Raw genomic sequence first — 22722 nt, 5'->3', positions numbered from 1 at the left:
CTTTATAGGGCATTCATAAAGCCTTCATAAGAACTATATGGAGGCTTAGGAACAAAGTCATCCTACACAAAGGGTGATCAAAATGTTACCACATTTTGGCCAGCCTAATCCTATATTTATTTTATAGCATTCCATTTTCTAATGAATCATTCTGATTTGTAGGTCTGATGTCATCATTAGACACAATCAGAAATACTCATGACACCGGCTATCTGTCTGCATGCATCGCCGGTGTTGCGTTGCTGATGTGACTGTAAATAGTGCGACATCCATTTCCTGAGCTGCTTCAGTTCAGTAGACTCACATATGGACTCCCAGTTGACCTTTGCCCTGGGTTAGTTAGCCCTAGCAGGTGGCTCAAACTAACACCACTCCATCCCTGCTTGTTTTCTGCTTGTGTTGTTGTGGGTTGGGAGTGTTTAGTACTAGTGGACTCAGGACTATCCAGCTCTGTCCCGCACACTCTGTCTTCCCCTACCTGCTCTACTCTAACCCTTGTGTTGTGAGATGGAGTGTGTAGTAGTGGACACAGGCTTACCCTGTAGCAGTCCAGCTATCCAGAATGTTCTACACTTGCTCTATCCTCTCCTATCCTATCCCACCTCTGTTCTACCCAGCCCTGCTCTGCCCCAGCTGTGCCCTAGCAGAGCAGAGAGCAGAGGGGAGCGTGAGAGCTGCAGGGCAAATCCAGGTCATGCCAAGCCAGCTCTTCCCCTCTCTCTCGGTAATCTCTGCCCTAGCTCTGAACCCTGGATCTCATTAGGATGGATTTATTTCCAATAGTGTTTATGTACGAGAGGGGAGAAATTAGCTTTCTTCAGTGTCCTTCTCAGCAGGGGAGGATCCCTTCCCAATCTCATTATACACATACTAATGGAACCGCTGAGACGATGGTGACCTGAAATGTCCAAGAGACTAAACTAACCGCCAGGACCGCAGGTGTAAACAACAGTTTTATTCAGGGTTGTGGTCAATTCCATTTCAATTCAATTCAAGTCAATTTAGAAATTAAACTAAATTCCAATTCCACATTTTCCTGATTGAAAAGCATGGAAGAGAATTGGAATTTCAGTGTACTTCCTGAATTGACTGGAATTTAAATGGAATTAACCCCAACCCTGTAAACAACAGTTCTATCACATAGCTTTCACCTGTCCAGTCAGATCAAGGCTCTTTAACTGAGTTAATATTTTTCTTGAGTCTACCACCGTTGTCCCCATTCTAGATTGTCTGAATATCTTCCCCTCTCTCTTCAAGGTTAGCAGAGATGATGTGTGTGAGTAAACACTAAAGAGAGAGTTGTGGTGGGGACTGAGGAGGTTTCTGTTCTGTGGTTGACGTTGGTTGCGTGTTTTATATACATATGACCTCTCTGTGACTGCTGTGTGTGATGTGAATGCAACAGCTCAGCTCATGGTCAGATCGTGTTGTGTGTGTCCTGTACTTGCCATGCTGCTGGTAATCATATAGGTTAGCTAGGTCCTAATCATCATCGATGCTTTCCAAATGGCACCCTATTCTCTAGAGCACTATATAAGGAATAGGTTGCCATTGGAACGCATCCCATGATATCCCTCCCTCTGTGTGTAGGCTAGGCTATACGGCGTGTGCACTGACTTGAGAGATGGCATGTTAAAAGCCACATCCTTACATTATACTGCCTGGTTGTCAAATCACCAAATTGTTGTGAAACATTAATAATATTACTTGAACAGTTTATGGTGTCTAGCTGCAAACTGGAAGCCGCTGCTGTAACAACAGCCCAATCCCCTCTTTAGCTGGACTAGTTGATGGTCGCAGAGCATGTGAATACTATGCAGGGACGTCGTGTATCCCAAAAATCTGAGGGGGCACAAAGTACATGTGTCAAGTGTCAATGTACAGCGGTAGGACGGAGTCAGGCGCAGGACACAGAACTGAGTAAACAATGTACTTTACTCGAAAAATAAACAGCACTAATTTCCACGCAGAGAAAACCCACCAGCTCATATAAGTCTTAGACACAAAACAAAGAACAAACATGCACAAAACCATGTGGGAACCAGAGGGTTAAATAGGGAAATAATATAATGTAATGGGAACCAGGTGTGTACAATCAAGACAAAACAAATGGAAAAAGAAACGTAGATCGGTGGCAGCTAGAAAGCCGGTGACGATGACCACTGAACGCCGCCCGAACAAGGAGAGGCACCAACTTCAGCGGAAGTTGTGACAGTACCAATTCTCCATCTCCACCCCTGACGCGGACAGGCGGTACCCTAGGAAAGAGACAGACTGTTGGAAGAACAGACATTTCTCAGCCTTGACGTACAGGTCATGCTCCAACAGTCGACCAAGCACCTTGCGCACCAGGGACACATGCTCAGCGCTTGTAGCGGAGTATATTAGAATGTCATCTATATACACCACTACACCCTGTCCGTGCAGGTCCCTGAAAATCTCGTCTACGAAGGATTGGAAGACTGATGGAGCATTCATCAACCCGTACATGGTGTGTGCTAAGAGATGCATCTCATCGTGAATCATACGTGACTACATGGTGTGTGCTAAGAGATGCATCTCATTGTGAATCATACGTGACTACATGGTGTGTGCTAAGAGATGCATCTCATCGTGAATCATACGTGACTACATGGTGTGTGCTAAGAGATGTATCTCATCGTGAATCATACGTGACTACATGGTGTGTGCTAAGAGATGCATCTCATCGTGAATCATACGTGTCACAAATCAAAATAGATTGTGGCGAGAGAGAGAAGAAAAAAGTCTAAAGTGCTACCTATGTGACGGGGTTTATTCCCGATATGAAAACACAGCTACTGCATTCTTCCAATCAGCTTAAATCAATGATCGAGTCAGTCGGCCCTTGATTCTGGAGAGAATGGGGCAGATCAGAAGGCCATACTGGCTAGCAATTCATGCTTTGGTCATGTGTGGTTATCGCCTTGCCACAGCTGAATGCCATGACACACACACTCACAAAAATGTACAAACGCACACACTCACACAGCACCCGAGGGCTGAGGAAAAGAGCAGTAAGTCGAACAGGATCATATTATACATTTATGTGCATGATTTCTCTGTGTGTGTAACACCTGCCGACTAGGGTTACCTATGTAAAATGGCTCAACTACCAGGCTACGGCAGTTCCTGTTTAATGAAGTGGAACACGTCAACCAGTATAAAACACACAGGTTCACGACAGCTCACCTATTGGATGGTGTCATGAGCAATGCAATGCACCAGGCAAAACTTTATAAAAAATATTAAGTTACAACATTTAAAATATTTCAAATATTCTGTTTCAACTTTGCCAGTATAAATAACAACAGCTACCTAGCGGAACCACCATCACCGCAAGCATGGGGCAGCATGAAGAGCGACGCTTGGAGCAAGACCTACAAAAAAACTGTTATAGACGACAACTCTAACTGCAGGGCAAACTATGTTTAGGACAGACGCCACTTAAAGGCGCTCCATGCTCAATCCGACGTCTGCATTGGACGTGCAGCATTTACGGTGATATGGCCTCTGCAGAAGTCAGGGTATTCATATTTATTGTGCTTCGCCGAGCAGCGCAGAGCTTTTGTGAAGGAAGTGAGTTTGTGTTTATACAGGATCTCCCACCCTCACCTACCCTCAACCAATCATGTAAATGTGGAGCTATACGGAGCCCTCTGCATTGTTACAACATTTGAAAGGTGCATGGCGATGCGGTTACGGAGCTCAATTTGGCCTTTGTGTGCCTCCGAAGGCTTCCGCAATTGCGTCACACTATCCATACGGTGCCTCTGACCACATTTTCGGATCAAAAAATCATAAATCATAAAGATTTCATAAATTGGCTCTTCGAGTTAGCTCCAACCAGAGCTCTGCAGCTCAGACCTTTGTAGTTTGGACTGATAACTTGCATCTTGTACTCCAGCTCCAGGTTATAAAGGAGGCAGAGGGCAAAAACTGCAATGAAAGAGAGAGCGTAGTTAGGGGATGCTCCAATCACAGGAGAAGGGTGGTTAAAAAAGTTCATACAATTAAGCATAGGAAATCTCCAAGTCACAGCACACACATGCCATCAATTAATGGCAATCATAAATCAATTAAGGTCAATCATTTGTGAGAGCATGCAAAGATCTGTGAGAATTCAATTAATAGAAGAGCTAAAGTCCACCCTATGACATTTGTGTGAGAAAAAGTATCTGATCTCCCCTGACCCCCCTTTCCCTGTGTATTGTGTGTGTGTGTGTGGTACATGCCTTGCCCCCCTCCAACTCTACAGTACCACACACACAGACACACACACACACACACACAAACACTATACAGTGCATTCGGAAAGTATTCAGACCCCTTGACTTTTTCCACATTTTGTTAGGTTACAGCCTTATTCTAAAATATATATATATATATTTAAATGTCCCTAATCAATCTACACACAATACCCCATAACGACAAAGCACATTTTTTGGCAAATGTATTAAAAATAAAAAACAGAACTATCACATTTATATAAGTATTCAGACCCTTTACTCAGTACTTTGTTGAAGCACCTTTGGCAGCGATTACAGCCTTGAGTCTTCTTCGGTATGACGCTACAAGCTTGGCACACCTGTATTTGGGGAGTTTCTCCCATTTTTTTCTGCAGATCCTCTCAAGCTCTGTCAGGTTGGCTGGGGAGCGTCGCTGCACAGCTATTTTCAGGTCTCCCCAGAGGTGTTAGATCGGGTTCAAGTCCGGGCTCTGGCTGGGCCACTCAAGGACATTTAGGGACTTGTCCCGAAGCCACTCCCACGTGGTCTTGGCTGTGTGTTTAGGGTCGTTGTCCTGTTGGAAGGTGAACCTTCGCTCCAGTCTGAGGTCCTGAGCGCTCTGGAGCAGGTTTTCATCAAGGATCTCTCTGTACTTTGCTCCGTTCATCTTTCCCTTGATCCTGACTAGTCTCCCAGTACCTGCCACTGAAAAACATCCCCACAGCATGATGCTGCCACCACCATGCTTCACCATAGGGATGGTGCCAGGTTTCCTCCAGACGTGACGCTTAGCATTCAGGCCAAAGAGTTCAATCTTGGTTTCATCAGACCAGAGAATCTTGTTTCTCATTGTCTGAGAGTCCTTTAGGTGCCTTTTGGCAAACTCCAAGCGGGCTGTCATGTGCCTTTTACTGAGGAGTGGCTTCCGTCTGGCCACTACCACAAAGGCCTGATTAGTAGACTGCTGCAGAGATGATTATCCTTCTTGAAGGTTCTCCCATCTCCACAGAGGAACTCTGGAGCTCTTTCAGAGTGACCATCGGGTTCTTGGTCACCTCCCTGACCAAGGCCCTTCTCCCCCGATTGCTCGGTTTGGCCAGCCGGCCAGCTCTAAGAAGAGTCTTGGTGGTTTCAAACTTCTTGCATTTAAGAATGATGGAGGCCACTGTGTTCTTGGGGACCTTCAATGCTGCAGAAATGTTTGGTACCCTTCCCCAGATCTGTACCTCGACACAATCCTGTCTCGGCACTCTATGGACAATTCCTTCGACCTCATGGCTTGGTTTTTGCTCTGACATGCATTGTCAACTGTGGGACCTTATACAGACAGGTGTGTGCCTTTACAAATCATGTCCAATCAATTGTATTAACCACAGGTGGACTCCAATCAAGTTGTAGAAACATCTCAAGGATGATCAATGGAAACAGGATGCACCTGAGCTAAATTTCGAGTCTCATAGCAAAGGGTCTGAATACTTATGTAAATAAGGTATGTTATTTGTATTTATTTTTTGCAAACATTTCTTTGTCATGGGGTATTGTGTGTAGATTGATGAGGAAAAAAACAACAATTTAATTAATTTTAGAATACGGCTGTAACGTAACAAAATGTGGTAAATGTCAAGGTGTCTGAATACTTTCCAAATGCACTGTACATTAAAGCATGCATCAATGAAACATCCAGAAACAAGGACAGCCAATGTTCAGTGAGCTTTTCAGGCTGCTACCCTCACGAATGGCACGCTGTGTGCTGTGTAGAGAAGTTCACTGTGTAGCCCTACCTACTACAGCACAACACAACACTTCACTTTGCCCTTGCTTTGACTCTCAGTCGAAACAGGTTTAGGAAATACCAGCACCCCATATACCCTTCAAAGCTATTCCTGTGCTTATAGTTTTGTCGTACTTGGGTAATGTGTTGTATACTTTGTACTCATGGGAAAAAAAACGGATTCACTAACTCTTACTTTCACTGGCTGACAAGGTCCCCGTTCCATTCCAATCGCACACAGACTCCTCCCTCCTGTCTCCATCAGGCACCGTGGGGAGAGAGATGAGGGTAAAACCATCCAATCATGGTCAAACCCAGTCAGAAAAACAACAGTGTTGATCCAATGAGGTGTACTGGGGATTGCCTCTGTATGTATGGAGCTTGTGTCTGTGGGTGTATGGATGGTGAGGCACTTGTGTATTATGTGTCACCAACGTGTGCATATTGTGGGCATATCATGTGCTTTACTATAGCCTCCACTGAAAGCATCTAGTAATGTATTGGGTAACTCTCTCAATTTGGAGCTGCCTTCTTTACAAGGACTCCCTTGAAAATGAGATATTTTAAATCTCAATGGAACTTTCTGGATTAAATAAAGGTTTATTTGACGTGAACGTTTCATGCAACAGAATTCACTGAAATCCAGTGATGGCTAAGATGATCAGAGAGAAAGAATCTGTGGCGGACTAGCGGTTAAGAGCTTTGGGCCGGTAAATCTGTCAATGTGCCCTTCAGCAAGGCCTTTAACCCCAATTGCTCTGGATGGGAGCATCTGCTAAATGACTAAAATATAATATGTCTGTGTTTGTATGGTTTTAACTGTACATAAGTAAGAGTTATTATTTATCCTGTTGTCAGCTGTTTTAATGAACCAAACCATTTCATTAATAAAACCATGTTTTAACCTTTTAGTCTTTTTCTCCCTTCTTCTGTCCTTCCAGGTCAAAGTTTGGTTTCAGAACCGTCGTACCAAGCAGAAGAAAGACACAACCAAGGACTCTGACAAGCGCTCCTCCTCTACCTCCGAGTCGCTGGCCACCTGTAACATCCTGCGCCTCCTTGAGCAGGGGCGCCTCCTCTCCGTCCCGCCCCCCAACCCCCTATTGGGCACCCACCACCCAGGAAACGGCTCTCTATTGGGCAGCCCCGGAGGCTCCTCCTCCTCTCCGGGTAGCAGCACGCCACCAGGAAATGGCGTTCATGGGGTGGGTGGGACTTTTGGGCTGTCGCTGCCCTCCCTGGGTGGGACTCCACCCTCGTCGCGTCTGAGCGTGCCGCCGTCACACTCACTGTGCTTCTCCATGCCGCTGCTAGGGGGCGCTCATCATGAACTTGCATCCGGGTATGGGTGCGGGTCCTCTGCGTTCGAACCCTACATGCGGCTGGACAGGATCTCCAAGGATGGCGATCTGACTGGGAAGAAGACAGTTTCCTAAGGGGCGGCCATTTGGGGTTTGGTGATGGGGTTGGGATGACTCCCGATGGCTCCACCCTCCCTCCCTCCCTCACTGCCTCTGGTCTACCACCACCTATCCACACACCAACATCGTTGTCCGTCATTGGTTGGATCACCAACATCATTGTCCAAAATTGGCTGACAAGGATGGACAGACAGACAGCTGGGAGGAGGTGCACCTCAGAAAGAGCAGGGCTATCCTTGCACCACCGTGTTGTGTCATTGGTTGCACCCTGTTCCCACCTGTTCTCCAGCTAATGGCTCCGGGATATCGTCTATAGATTACATCACAAGGAGTGCAACCAGTTACCCCTTCAATATATTACATATTTCCCAGCAAAATTACCAGGTTTCTCATCATGTGTGGCAGCTTTCTGCCAGAACGTTCCACGTAAAATAATGATACACTTTAGCAGTTTCTAATATTAGTTTGTATTGTATAGTGTCCAACACTGATTCCTGTAAATTCTTTATTTGGTTGTGTGTGTGTGTGTGTGTTTTAAAATGTGGACAAATGGTATGTAAATAAAGCTAGTCCTAGGTCAAGTCGGTGCTAATAAAAATAAAAAGAGAAAAGGTACTAGGGATATGTCCTCGCCAAGGTAACGGGTTAGCGATAGCATTGTTAGCTTCATCTCTGCTCTGCGCTATACCCTCACGTCGTTTTGTCGTCCAATCAACTGGAGTAAATCGAGGTCAACCTGTTGAGCTTGAGATGAACTCTTGATGTGTAATTCACCAGTGACGCAGTATCACTCTGCCCGCAGTACACGTTACCATTGGCTACAGAGACTACTCTCTGGTTTAAAGCCACCCACCTGCCGTTTACCCTGACGACCCCCATTCAGATAATCTCAAAATGTTTTGAAACACAAAGGGCTTATCATCATGGGGGGTTGTATTTGTTTTAGTGTACATAAAAAGCTACCCATCTATCCGGTGCGTATACTACCACATCACCTAGTATTCACCACTCCTTCTCTTGTGGTTGAATGTTGATCACGTAGGTTTGGTGCGCATGCATGCACACACACACACACACACAGAATTCCTAACCGGTTCATATCAATACTTCTCCTTATCTCATGGAACTCTGTGTGTGATGTTCTGATAAGTCAACACACATAGGATGCAGTACGCATCATTGCTTTTTAACTGTTTTCTTCTCTCAAGTAATAATAAGCTTTTTTAATGTAAATGTTTTCTCAGATTTGTACTTTCAATGCCAGTTGCTTCTTTTTCCCTTATCTTGTTGTTATTATTTAACTATGATATTTGGCTATTCCCTCCCAGACACTCTCCTGTGCACTAGACTCGTCCATTGTTTGATTTCCATTAATTTACCTTTGATATAAAGCACTTTATGTTCCTAGAATATTTTCTCAATTTTTAACTCCCCTTTTTTTGGTTGAAAGTTTGTTCTCATTAAAGTTATTTGAGATCTTGAGATATCAGATATTCACAGGTTGTATCACAAATGGCACCCTATTCCCCATATAGTGCACTACTAATCCTCCCTACAGTCACTCTCCCATAGGTACAGTTCTAAATGCAATGTATTCGGACTACCCATTAAGAAGACAGCTTAAGAGTTAATTAGAGATTTTGGATTCAGTTGTTGAACATACACAAGCAGGAGGACACTGTTTTTATTTTGCCCAAAGAGACCCGAAGCTCTGAGCCTTATTGACTGTGACTCGATCTCAATTTGTCGATGTTAACTAGACAACTTTTTTCCCCCACACCTCTCACTTGGTTTTCCTATGCTTTGGCCATTCATATTTTAGTTCCCTAAGTAATATCTGCTTGCTTTTATTGTCAGTTGACTCTCTTCATGGAGTCACAATAGGCCACATAGACAGAGCCATCTTGAGCCCCGTATCTCTTCTTCTTGTGAGGTCCCTGGTTGCTACATGATCACATCAATAAAGAATGGCCGACCTCATCTTCACAAATAAACGCTGAGTTAGCCTACAGTGTATCCAAAGCCTGAAAAAAATCACCTTCTTTAGACAAGTTTGTTAGTGGTGTAAAAATAGTCTCATACTAAAGCGGCAGATTCGTCCTACTGCTGTGTCTCTGACCTTTTTCTGCTACTCTCGTTGGCTCTCACGTTTCACTGGCGTAGTGCAGTTTCTCTGGACCCCGGCAAAGTCTAATGCGTCTGCCACTCACAAAGTATAGACTACCGATCGCTGTCCATGGTTCTGAAATTGCGACGTCTATGCGGCTGCCTATCGATAGGCTATCCGATTATGTGGTTATACTGCTTGTAGTAGCCTATAGGTTTGCTTTAATGGATACATGTTTATTTTTATTTGGTCGTCATTTTCTCATGTTAAGTCTAACGTTTATGTTTCACGAAGCTATAGGCCTACTGTGTCGCAGTACTGCTATTTAGAATGCTGGCTGGCGGTAATAATGTATTTACTTGTTCAGTAATTAAAGTGGGAAATTCAAACATTGCAGATTGTAAAATGAATTTTCGATGCAACAGCATACTGATCAGTAACAAATAAATGATTGTTTGAATAGCCTTCCTTGCACTCTCTCGCAGCTTGGGTAAAAAGTTTGTGCTGCTTAAAACCAGTCTATTAATGCCAAATAATACAATCAGTCCACCGTCAAAACAAAATAGGGATTGTTTCATTACGCAGACAATGCAGTTTAGCCTACTAGCCTATCAATAGCTCAACGTGGTCTCAGAGCATTTCGTATTGTTTTGAAGGTAAAACCGACAAACTCTTTTAGTATTATATGTTACGTTTCGTATGTATTAATTTCCGGATGTCCATCATCCATTTCATATGATGTGTTACAAATTACAATGAATATGATATGTTACTAATTGCAATTTGTACAATATGTTACGAATTGCAATTTGTTAAATATATCAAGAATATGCAAATGTATGATTTGTTACGAATTCCAATTTGTTGTAGCTAACGTTAGCTAGGTGGCTAACATTAGCTAGTGTTAGGGGTTAGGGGAAGGGTTAGCTAAAAGGGTTAAGGTTAGGTGAAGGGTTAGCTAAAAGGGTTAGGGTTAGGGGAATTGTTAGCTAACATGCTAAGTAGTTGCGAAGTAACAAAAAGTAGTAAGTAGTTGCAAAAATTCTACAGTTGTCCATGATGAGATTTGAACACGCAACCTTCACGCTGGTAGACGGACACGTTATACACTAACCCAACCACACTCCTTTAGATCATGGCTTAAGTAACCTTCTATCTTATTTAACCGCCCATATTAAACGTAACATATCATACTAATTTGAGTGTTCTGGATTTACATTTACTATGTTAATTATAGTCTATGAGACCAGTCTGTATAGCTATATACAGTATTTAGCTGGTAGCCTATTTATATTACACATTGGAACTCGGTCTCCACGCTGACGGGGCCATCCGTCTCATCACTCGTAGGCTTACCAGTTTTCACAGAAGGTGGGTCGCTCTCATGAGCACCGCTGGGTCTCTGGCAGTCGTCAGCTTGGTTTTCTGGGAGAGGAGGAGGAGAAAGAGGGCCGGCACTCTCATTAGAGGAACTGTCACTATTCTCGAGGGGAGGAGGTAGAAGAGGAGGAGCAAGGCTACTGTCAATGCCGGGCCCAGGCGATGAGGTCTCTGTCAGGACTGGGAGGCTGCTCGTGCTAGCTAGCTGCTGCATAAGTAGGTCTACTAGCTTCCACCTGCGATGGTGTTTCATCAGTCGAGGACGAAGTGGTAGCTTTGCTGATGTGGTTATCTTCTGTGCTTGACTTGGGCAGGAGCTCACCGGAGCTGAGTACCGGCACCTCAAATCTTCTACTGCTAGAGCTCCTGTTCTTCTTATAGAACATGAGCTCAAAAGTATTGTGGAGCTCCTGCACCTAAATATAAACAGTACTGGCACCCAAATTGAGTACAGGCACCTATTTCAGTCCAAGTCAAGCACCGATAATCTTCGGTAATTTGGCACGAGTTTGATCAGATACATCTTTTTTGCAGCGTTTTTGTGCACCACTTGTTCTTGACTTTTGTTTATCCATCTTGAACAATGCACTCACTCGCCATCCGAGTATGACCTGGAGAGTGAGTACTGCGGGGGTTTCCACTATGCCAGTGTCCAATTACGTTGCCGTAGTGTAGCACTGATGTGGGTCTTTTATTTGTGGAAACCTCTCTGTTTGTGTCTTGTTGCCGTGGTTCTACCGCGGCTGTTGTTGAACACTATGTTTATTTCAATAAGCAACATCCATAATTCACACCATCCTCCATCAAATATTGAAGGGAGAGATAGACCTGAGAGGCAGATAGGGAGGCAGGCAGGGAGGCAGGGAGGGAGGGAGGAAGCAAGCAACTTAGCTAGCTTCGCACCTCTAACTTACTACTTGGCTGCTTCACACTTCTACTACTTGGCTAGCTTCACACCTACTATTTGGCTCAACTAGCTCTCATGTCAGAATTAGACTTTCATCCACGTTTGTCAATTTTCTAAGTGTTTAAGGTTAAGTTTAGGCATTAACTCTGCATTTTTAAGGTTAGGGTTAAGTTTAGGTGTTAACTCCGAAATCGTAAGGTTAGGCATTAACTCCAAATGGTTAAGGTAAGGGTTAAGGTTTGGGATAGGCTTAAAACAAAAACAACTTCCTATCGCTGGACTCGAACTTGCACCCTTTGAAATCAGAGGCAGATGCCTACTTGAAGATGACAGCGCTCCCTGTTGCCCTAGTGACTGATTTCCATGTCATCCCCCGACGTCCTCAGACATGGATGGACGTCGAATACTGACTTGTATCACGGGTGACCTGGCTGACTTGGCTAGCTTCACACTTCTACGTTACTTCTTTTTTGTTTCTTTCTATCTTTCTTTCTTTTCCCCCCAGAACTCTTTCAGTTGCTCCCCTGCCGCTTTACCCAAGGCATTATCTCTTCATACAGAGAGAGAGAGAGAGACAGTAGCCTATGTTTCGTTTTGGGTATTCCTTGAAATAATTACTGCATTTCCTCTTGTAATGTCAAAGTGGTATTTTTTTCTTCAGGTCTCAGTATCTGGATCCAACTCCGATATTCACCCAGCAAATCCCCTCAATTCATCCTCAGATAACAACTAACCTAGTAGAGAAGTAACGGTCATGTGACCCCCATCTCTTTCAATAACAACGCAGCACAACACTAAAAAGCTATTACAGTGAATGATACACTGAATAAGAGGCCATTCTCATGTTCAAAAACACATAATGCTTCATAAAAAACAAACATTCAAAGGCTCCACATAAGAAAATCTAGCCCTTGGCCTTACTGGGTCAAAGATGATAGTGCTTTCATAGCAAATAGCTCAGAATCAAACAGTTCCTCTCTTTCTCTGGGCTCACTGACTGAATGGAATCTTTTATTTTGTGATGTGCAATCTCCTGACACCGTGCAGCACTGAAAATACAGCATTAAATACAAATGTCAGAGAGAAGTGACTGGGGGTAAAGAATACCAGAGTTCAATTCCATACACTATAATTCAGATTCTCTTCAAAGCTTTTTCAATTTGGAATTGGAATTTGCTTTACGTTCTGAATTGAATAGCATTGAAATGAAACTGACCCCAACCCTGGAGAATATTGTAGTTCCCGCTCCTCCTTCAAGCTCTCTCCAGGGCCCAAAGTATCTCAGTGTAGGAATGCTGATCCTAGGGCCCTGTTCTCTCTCTCTCTCTCTCTCTCTCTCTCTCTCTCTCTCTCTCTCTCTCTCTCTCTCTCTCTCTCTCTCACTCTCTCTCTCACTCTCTCCATCTACACGGTGCTACTGTATCATGAGTTTGATGGTTTAAGTCCTATGAGATTGTGTGGCAATGTTTCTTTATTTGAAAATAAAAATAAATATTATACAGAGGCAGTGTTTGTTCTTATGCACAGCTAAGGTTTTATAGGCCATCCAAGGGTATATAGGCCATACAGTACAGTAATTCCTTTGGGCAGTAAAGTTGTAACCTGATTCCAGATCTGTATGTGCTTAAGCCAACTATCATTTGTCATGCTGTTGGATAAAAGCACAAACTGATCTGGGATCAGGCTAAGTAAAAGTTGTAATTGACCATGTCGAGTTAACCGGCACCATTCTATTACTCACAGTGAAGAACAAACTCCATGTAAATATATAGGTCTTTGCACAAGTATCTCCATGTCAGTGCCATGTGATCTTTACTCAAAACCCAAAAAAGAAAGACGGAAAAAAGAAAAAACTTGATATATGCTTTACAATTCTTTGTCTCTAACAAATTGCACTTATTTAAAAAAAAAGATTTTTTGTGTTCTGGTTTGAAAGAGCTGTTTTCACGCTCTCTGGCTTGAAAGGCCAATATATTGTATAATATGTATATGTATTTTTATTCATATGCGTATAAATATATGTCTATGTAATTGTCTTTTTGTCTGTCTCTTTCTTGTATTCATCGCAACACTTGACTTCACTCACTTGACTTCATTCTTATGGAAAACATACTGTTAAATATCAAGGCCTGTATGTAAGCTATAGCATTTGCTCTGGGGAAAAATATATTTCATCTTATGCTGGTTGACAAGTTTGCCACTAACTATACCCTCTCTGAATCACAAACTTCATTCATATATCATTGATGTCCTCTCCTCTCCTCGCTTCCTCCTTTCCAGTGACACAGGGACAATTGACTCCAGGTTGCCAATTAAAATGATTGGCGCCTTTATTTGAGAGGGGAAAAGGCGAGAGGTCCAGGAGAAAGGAGGCCAGATGGGTGGCCCGTTTCGCAAGGAGGGAAGGAAGGAAGGATGGATGGATGGAGGGAGGGAGGTGGGGAGCTGTGTAGCCCTCCCTGTAGCAGTGGACTGAATCAGAGGAGTTAAACACTAATGGGTTGTAGGGACAGTGCAACAGGCTTGCATGGGGCTAAAGTTGTCATTGCAACTGAGCTTCACAGTGATGCTAAATCCTGCAAATGGATATTATTGTAAGGTGCAATCGGAATGATTCGAAAAATATTAGTACCAGAAAACGTCATCTTGGCTTGTATGTCCTTTTCTTCGTTCTATGGTGTAGTCCATCAGTGGTGCTGTGTGTGTGTGTAATCAGTTTAGTGCTATCCCACTGGGAACACACAGTTGAATCAACATTGTTTCAATGTAATTTGTCAACGTATTGCGATGTGGAATCAATGTGGAAAATACATTGGATTTGAAAAAAGTCATCAACCAGTACTGTTTTCTTCTAATTTCAACCAGCATGTAAACATTTAATTAGGGTAAAACTTTAACTTAAGTACATTGACTTAACCTGACTAACAGGTTTTACATCAATCTGATTTCAACATAATCATCGCAATTATGTATACGGTGAAATTGCGTTGAAAATTCCACATAGAAATGTTACAAATCTTTTTAATCCTATATTCAATATGGTTGAAATTATGTAGAATTTCATATTTGATTGGAAATATTTTATTTGATCTTGTTTCAATGTTGATAGTAAAATGGTGTGTTTGAAAACATCGTCGTTTCAACGTAATGCCATCAACCTAAATAAAGAGGTATATTGAAATTAAATGTGAAGCCACAGTCCAACAATTCCTGCCTGAACACTGACTCCTACTGGTATATGAGGGGCAATGCACTCAGTGAGAACAAGTCTATCATCCAGATGCCTACCTCTATGTACCCTGCTTAGCGTTGGGAACAAGCTGTGTTAACACATTTAGGCATTGATCAGCTTTGAAACTCATTTGCGTAGACTACATAAATAACATTGAATAGTTGAAAGTAACTCCTATAACTTTTCTTAAGCAAGCTGCATGTGAAAGTTAATTTGGAGTGAGGATGGGTTTATGTAGGCAGGGCTGTATTAATGCAGGGGTTTACCGGGGCTGAAGCCCCAGGGCCCAGGCCCGTTTTACAAAATAAATAAATAAAGGAAATACTGTATGTACATGTGGTATATATATTTTTTGTTTTTTACTGCAACCGCCAACCACAGGAGGACTCAGGAGCCCACTCTCAATGAGTGTCTGTCTGTCTGTCTGTCTGTCTGGGGCGAGCCAGCAAATGGAGGGTTGCCAGTTCGAGTCCCAGGTCTTGCGGGAAGTGAGCTCTTAATCAGAGTTTTGCTGCTATCAAATCCTAGATGCCATTGCCTGCCCTTGTGCCCTTGAGCAAGGCACTTAACCCCCAACAACAACAATTGCTCCAAGGGTGCCCGGTATGACAGCCCTTCACTCCAATTTTCCAACCTTTATGTGTGTCTTTCGGAGGGGTTGGTATAAAGTGTCAATAATTGTATACAACTGACAAAAAATTATGTACAATTGACAAATAAAGTGATCTTAATCTTAGTGCTATGTATGTGTGTGTAGAATTAATGTGTTTGTAGAACCCAGATCTTTAGCCACGCATCACTGTCCTATCCACCCCCCCTCCCTAAAAGCAGCTCTGAGACCCATCAGGGCCCTGCACTAATTACAGTCACTAATTGGGGGCCGTCCAGGGCCAGGGACCTCTCCACACCTGCACGGTCATGTGACATTCAAAGAGGTGCGCAGGGTCAGGGGTCAGAGGCGCGGGACAAGAGGGGAGGGGGAGATCAGCTGTGGAGGTCCTCTGGATTAGAGAGACTTGAGGAAGGGCATGTGTGTGTGTGTGTGTGTGTGTGTGTGTGTGTGTGTGTGTGTGTGTGTGTGTGTGCGTGTGTGTAAGGAGAGAGAGAGACAGGGGGTGAGGCAGCACCTCTTGGGGTTAATTGCTGGGTGACCTTAGTGGGCTGGACGGCCCTCACTCCTCCTCACCCCTCCCACACTCCTCCCTTAGCCTGCTTGCTTTTCTCAGCCCAGGGTGAAATTATGGCTGCTTGTTTTGACATGCTTCACACAAGAGGCTGACTGACTTAGCCCTCCAAAAGAAAGAGCTGCATTCCTGAGACCAGTCCGACCGACCAGGGCCCTCAACAGACAGGCGGGGAGGGGCAGGAGGGGAGAGGGGACCATTAAGGAATCTCTCACGCACGCACTCATACACACACACACACACACACTAGCACTGCTACGAAAGGATTGGGAGGAACAGTGTGAAAGGCGTGTAGGTTTTCTTTGGTTTCAAATAGAAAGTCCCAGAGCTGAAGAGGGCATGTTTTTAGTCCCCATTGGTGTGCAGTGCACAGTCTTTCCCCCTCCTTCTTTGGCACCTTTTGATGATGCGTAAACAAGGAAGTGCACAGCGAAGTAAGAGGGGGACGCATGTCAATGGGCGAGAAAAGATGACAACATAGTGTTTGTTTGGGGAAGTGGTCAAGGTATTTTAATACGTCATTCAGAAGAGTTGCATTCACTTGTTGTTGTGGTAAGGCGGGAAAAACACTTTTTGTTGTTGTTGAGATACAACAACAACCATATTCCATGGTTGCTTAGCATTTATTTATGTCAATGTGTTTCATACTATACATCAGATCATTACTATCGTCCTCATTGACAGAGGCTGTGATCATCACAATAGATTTGGAAAAGATTGTTGGATGTCTGCCTTCCATACTTTCCATAGGGGAGAGTGGGGTAAGTTGAGCCAAAGGGGTAAGTTGAGCCACCCTTATTTCTAGGAAAGCATGCACACAATTTCTAATTTGACCAAATATTTAGGAAGAGGTCATCATTTCATGGAGTCTGTGAAGGAAGAAACCACATGGGAAAAGTGGTAAGCAAGTTAGGTCCAAAAAAGAGATTTCACCAAATCAAATGAATTTATTGTGTTAGAGGTTTCATGATACTTGTATCTAAACCAAAGTAGATCATTTAAAGATTGTTCTATACATCAGTTATGGTCTCTATAAGCTTTAATATGAGGTCCTAAACCTAGCATGAATGTGCATCATTGTAGCAGTGTGGGCTAATATAGTCAAACTGTTTGTCTTGGGTTAAGTTGAGCCAATGGCTGAGCCAATGGCAAGTTAAACAAATTGAAGTGTTTTCTTCACTGGTGTAATGCAAGGCATTATCACTGGGATATGAGGTAACAACAGTGCCTGGCCTATGTTAAAAGTGTTTTAAAAAGTTCAAAGTGTTTGTTAGGTGGTAAGCCTGTGTTAAAAGATGCTTAAAATTATTAAAAGACCAGAAAACGATTGTGTTTGTGTTTAAATGTAGTTTACGAAAGTTAAATTAGTAAGGCTGGTCTGAATGGCTCATCACTTTTACAATAATCTAGTAAGCACAATATAATGGATGAAAAATGTATGTACTCACTAACTCTAAGTCGCTCTGGATAAGAGCGTCTGCTAAATGACTAAAATGTAAAGATTTAAATAATTCACATTGCTTCCTATCTCACAGGTGTAGCAGGTATTTGTATGGTAGTGTCAAACATTACCTCATAAGAATAGCAGGTATTTATATGGTAGTGTTATTAATGTGACCTCGTCAGCATAGCGTCACGTCGCTCTTCCTCCTTCACTATTAGCAAGCGTGAGGAATGTCATTCACCTATTAACTTCATGGCACACTAAGGCAAATCCACCACACTTTCTGAATAACCTAAGGGCTCACTTGTGCAATAATCATTTTCCGTTCTTTCAACCAATGGGCATAAATCTAGGGGAGTATTTATATGTCAACTCACCCCTTGTGTCTCTCACTTGCTGTTTTGCAGCAACAGTTTTCCAACGACCTTCCACCTCCCCACTACCAACAACTAAAGGCACGTCATCGGGTCACCGCTCTCCCAGCCTGTCATCAGCATCTGGCTCCGAGGAGCATTCCTCTGAGACGAAGCCTACCCCAAACTATTTAATAAGTGTCATTCACTTAAGCATGTACTCGATTGAATTGTATTTGGAAAATAAAGATAGGCATGGTTTTAAAAAGGTAGTGGTAATATTTCATTCAGTACAGAAATGTGTAGGTGGCTTAACTTACCCTGTCCTGCGGCTTAACTTGCCCCGTACCCGAGGTAATTGTACCAAGAGACCACTTTTATGGGACAAGCTATGTTTTCAAAACTGTAATGTTTACATGAATTCTGATTATTTCCAGGGATACACAACATCCTGAAATACACTACACAATATATACAAAAGTATGTGGACACCCCAAATTAGTGGATTTGGCTATTTCAGCCACACCATTGCTGACAGGTGTATAAAATCAAGCACATCACCAGGCAATCTCCATAGACAAACATTGGCAGTAGAATGGCCTTATTGAAGAGCTCAGTGAGTTTCAACGTGGCACTGTCATAGGATGCCACCTTTCCAACAAGTCAGTTCGTCAAATTTCTGCCCCGCTAGAGCTGCCCCGGTCTACTGTATGTGCTGTTATTGTGAAGTGGAAATGTCTAGGAGCAACAGCGACTCAGCCACGAAGTGGTAGGCCACACAAGCTCACAGAACGGGACCGCCGAGTGCTGAAGCGCGTAGTGGGTAAAAATAATCTGTCCTCATTACCGAGTTCCAAACTGCCTCTGTAAGCAACGTCAGCACAATAACTGTTAGTCGGGAGCTTCATGAAATGGATTTCCATGGCCGAGCAGTTGAAGTCGGAAGTTTACATACACTTAGGTTGGAGTCATTAAAACTCGTTTTTCAACCATTCCACACATTTCTTGTTAACAAACTATAGTTTTGACAAGTCGGTTAGGACATCTAATTTTTCCAACAATTGTTTACAGACAGATTATTTCACTTATAATTCACTATATCACAATTCCAGTGGGTCAGAAGTTTACATACACTAAGTTGACTGTGCCTTTAAACAGCTTGGAAAATTCCAGAAAATGATGTCATGGCTATAGAAGCTTCTGATAGGCTAATTGACATCATTTGAGTCAATTGGAGGTGTACCTGTGGTTGTATTTCAAGGCCTACCTTCAAACTCAGTGCCTCTTTGCTTGACATTATGGGAAAATTAAAAGAAATCAGCCAAGACCTCAGAAAAGAAATTGTAGACCTCCACAAGTCTGGTTCATCCTTGGGAGAAATTTCCAAACGCCTGAAGGTACCACGTTCATCTGTACAAACAGTAGTACGCAAGTATAAACACCATGGGAACACGCAGCCGTCATACCACTCAGGAAGGAGACGCATTCTGTCTCCTAGTGATGAACGTACTTTGGTGCGAAAAGTGCAAATCAATCCCAGAACAACAGCAAAGGACCTTGTGAAGATGCTGGAGGAAACAGGTACAAAAGTATCTATATCCACAGTAAAATGGTCCTATATCGACACAACCTGAAAGGCCGCTCGGCAAGGACGAAGCCACTGCTCCAAAACCGCCATAAAAAAGCCAGACTACGGTTTGCAACTGCACATGGGGACAAAGATCGTACTTTCTGGAGAAATGTCCTCTGGTCTGATGAAACAAAAATAGATCTGTTTGGCCATAATGACCATCGTTATGTTTGGAGGAAAAAGGGGGTAGCATGCAAGCCGAAGAACACCATCCCAACCGTGAAGCACGGGGGTGGCAGCATCATGCTGTGGGGGTGCTTTGCTGCAGGAGGGACTGATGCACTTCACAAAATAGATGGCATCACGAGGAAGGAAAAGTATGTGGATATATTGAAGCAACATCTCAAGACATCAGTCAGGAAGTTAAAGCTTGGTCGCAAATGGGTATTCCAAATGGACAATGACCCCAAGCATACTGGCTTAAGGACAACAAAGTCAAGGTATTGGAGTGGCCATCACAAAGCCCTGACCTCAATCCTATAGAAAATGTGTGGGCAGAACTGAAAAAGCGTGTGCGAGCAAGGAGGCCTACAAACCTGACTCAGTTACACCAGCTCTGTCAGGAGGAATGGGCCAAAATTCAATTCACCCAACTTATTGTGGGAAGCTTGTGGAAGGCTACCCGAAACGTTTGACCCAAGTTAATTTAAAGGCAATGCTACCAAATACTAATTGAGTGTATGTAAACTTCTGACCCACTGGGAATGTGATGAATGAAATAAAAGCTGAAATAAATCATTCTCTCTAATATTATTCTGACATTTCACATTCTTAAAATAAAGTGGTGATCCTAACTGACCTAAGACAGGGAATTTGTACTAGGATTAAATGTCAGGAATTGTGAAAAACTGAGTTTGAATGTATTTGGCTAAGGTGTATGTAAACTTCGGACTTCAACTGTAAGCCTAAGATCACCATGCACAATGCCAAGCGTCGGTTGGAGTAAAGCTCGCCGCCATTGGACTCTGGAGCAGTGGAAACGCGTTCTCTGGAGTGGTGAATCACGCCTCACCATCTGGCAGTACAACGGAAGAATCTGGGTTTGGCGGATGGCAGGAGAATGCTACCTACCCCATTGCATTGTGCCAACTGTAAGGTTTGGTGGAGGAGGAATAATGGTCTGGGGCTGGTTTTCATGGTTCGGGCTAGGCCCCTTAGTTCCAGTGAAGGGAAATCTTAATGCTACAGCATACAATGACACTCTAGACGATTCTGTGCTTCCAACTTTGTGGTAACAGTTTGGGGATGGCCCTTTCCTGTTTCATCATGACAATGCCCCAGTGCACAAAGCGAGCTCCATACAGAAATGGTTTGTTGAGATCGGTGCGGAAGAACTTGACTGGCCTGCACAGAGTCCTGACCTCAATACCATCGAACTCCTTTGAGATGAATTGGAACGCTGGCTGCAAGCCAAGCCTATTCGCCCCAACATCAGCGCCCAACCTCACTAATGCTCTTGTGGCTGAATGGAAGTAAGTTCCCGCAGCAATGTTCCAACATCTAGTGGAAAGCCTTCCCAGAAGAGTGGAGGCTGTTATAGCAGCAAAGGGGGGACCAACTCCATATTAATGCCCATGATTTAGGAATGAGATGTTCGACAAGCAGGTGTCCACATACTTTTGGTCATGTGGTGTATATGTAGATATCTTTGTTAGAAAGAATACTAAATTTCCCTTGACGGAGAGATGCTGAATGTAAAAATGGCTCAACTTACCCCACTCTCCCTTACCCACCCCTCCATTCTGTCCTTGGTTGACGTCAAAAAGGGTGTGTTCACGGTTCTCCATGAAGCCTAAGGCCTTTCAAAACTGCATTATATACATTTCAAGGTCATTTTAAGGTATTTTCTAATCTGCAGCGTTTACCTTAAATGCGATCTCTGCGAACGTGGTAACAGTGCCTTTAAAAGGCGCATTGTCGACAGCGTTCTACAGATTGAATCCCGGCCTCAGGCTCGCTCTGTGTTCACTATAGTGCTCTTCCTCTCTGCTAGGTATATCTCTAGCCTTGTCCCAGATCTCTTTGTGCTTTTGCCTACAAACATTGTTTGGTATGACGTTTCCATAAGGAGTTGGCAAGAGAGCACAAACAGATCTGGGACCAGGCTTGAGAAATATGCCTAGCAGAGAGGCAGGAAACACAGAGAGGCAGGCTTTACCCAGGCTATGCATCGCTCCATTATAAATTAGTTATGTTACAGGGTCATATACAGGTCACTGACAATAAGCATGCATCAAATGTAGGGCATTTACAGAACGTCTGCTCATTGGTTAACCAATCCATTTAGTTTGACCCCCATGTCGTGCAGGCCTGTGCCTCTTGCTCAGAGATGTTTATTTAATGTGTGTTTCATCTAACCCTAATCAAACGCACAGATATCTGTTAGATATCTTATTTAGAACTGTGAAGTGGCAACACATCCAGATAGTAATATATAGAGAGGCATCATGGTGAGGATGACGAGCACACAGATGAGCTACCCTGAGAAGGTTTCTGACAGTTTGTGCAGAAATGATTCGGTTGTGCAAACCCACAGATTCATCAGCTGTCCGGGTGGCTAGTCTCAGACGATCCCACAGGTGAAGAAGCCAGATGTGGAGGTCCTTGGCTGGTGTGGTTACACGTGGTCTGCGGTTTTGAGGCCGGTTGAACGTACTGCCAAATTCTCTAAAACAACGTTCTCTGGCAACAGCTCTGGTGGACATTCCTGCAGTCAGCATGCCAATTGCATGCTCCCTCAAAATGTAGAAATCTGTGGCATTGTGTTGTGTGACAAAACTGCACATTTTAGAGTGGGCTTTTATTGTCCCCAGAACAAGGTACACCTGTGTAATGATCATGCTGTTTAATCAGCCTCTTGATATGCCACACCTGTCAGGTGGATGGATTATCTTGGCAAAGGAGAAATGCTCACTAACACAGATGTAAAGAAATTTGTGCACAACATTTTAGAGAAATAAGCTTTTTGTGTGTATGGAACATTTCGGGGATAATTCTATTTCAGCTCATGAAACATGGTACCATCACTTTTCATGTTGTGTTTATA

General features: G+C 43.4%; 1 protein-coding gene across 1 annotated transcript in view; it reads left to right on the top strand.

The window, feature by feature from the left end:
* Positions 1 to 8348, top strand: part of vax2 (ventral anterior homeobox 2) — a 28864-nt gene extending 20516 nt beyond the window's left edge. Inside the window, exon 3 of the mRNA XM_041884744.2 lies at positions 6960 to 8348. Coding sequence (XP_041740678.2) covers positions 6960 to 7454 — 495 coding nt within the window. The 3' untranslated portion in view covers positions 7455 to 8348. The remainder of the gene's footprint in view (positions 1 to 6959) is intronic.
* Positions 8349 to 22722: the final 14374 nt, after the last annotated feature.

The sequence above is a fragment of the Coregonus clupeaformis genome, chromosome 8 (assembly GCF_020615455.1).
Source record: "Coregonus clupeaformis isolate EN_2021a chromosome 8, ASM2061545v1, whole genome shotgun sequence".
Lineage (NCBI taxonomy): Eukaryota > Metazoa > Chordata > Actinopteri > Salmoniformes > Salmonidae > Coregonus > Coregonus clupeaformis.
Note: the sequence above shows the minus strand (reverse complement) of the source record. Positions and strands in the feature narration are given on the sequence as shown.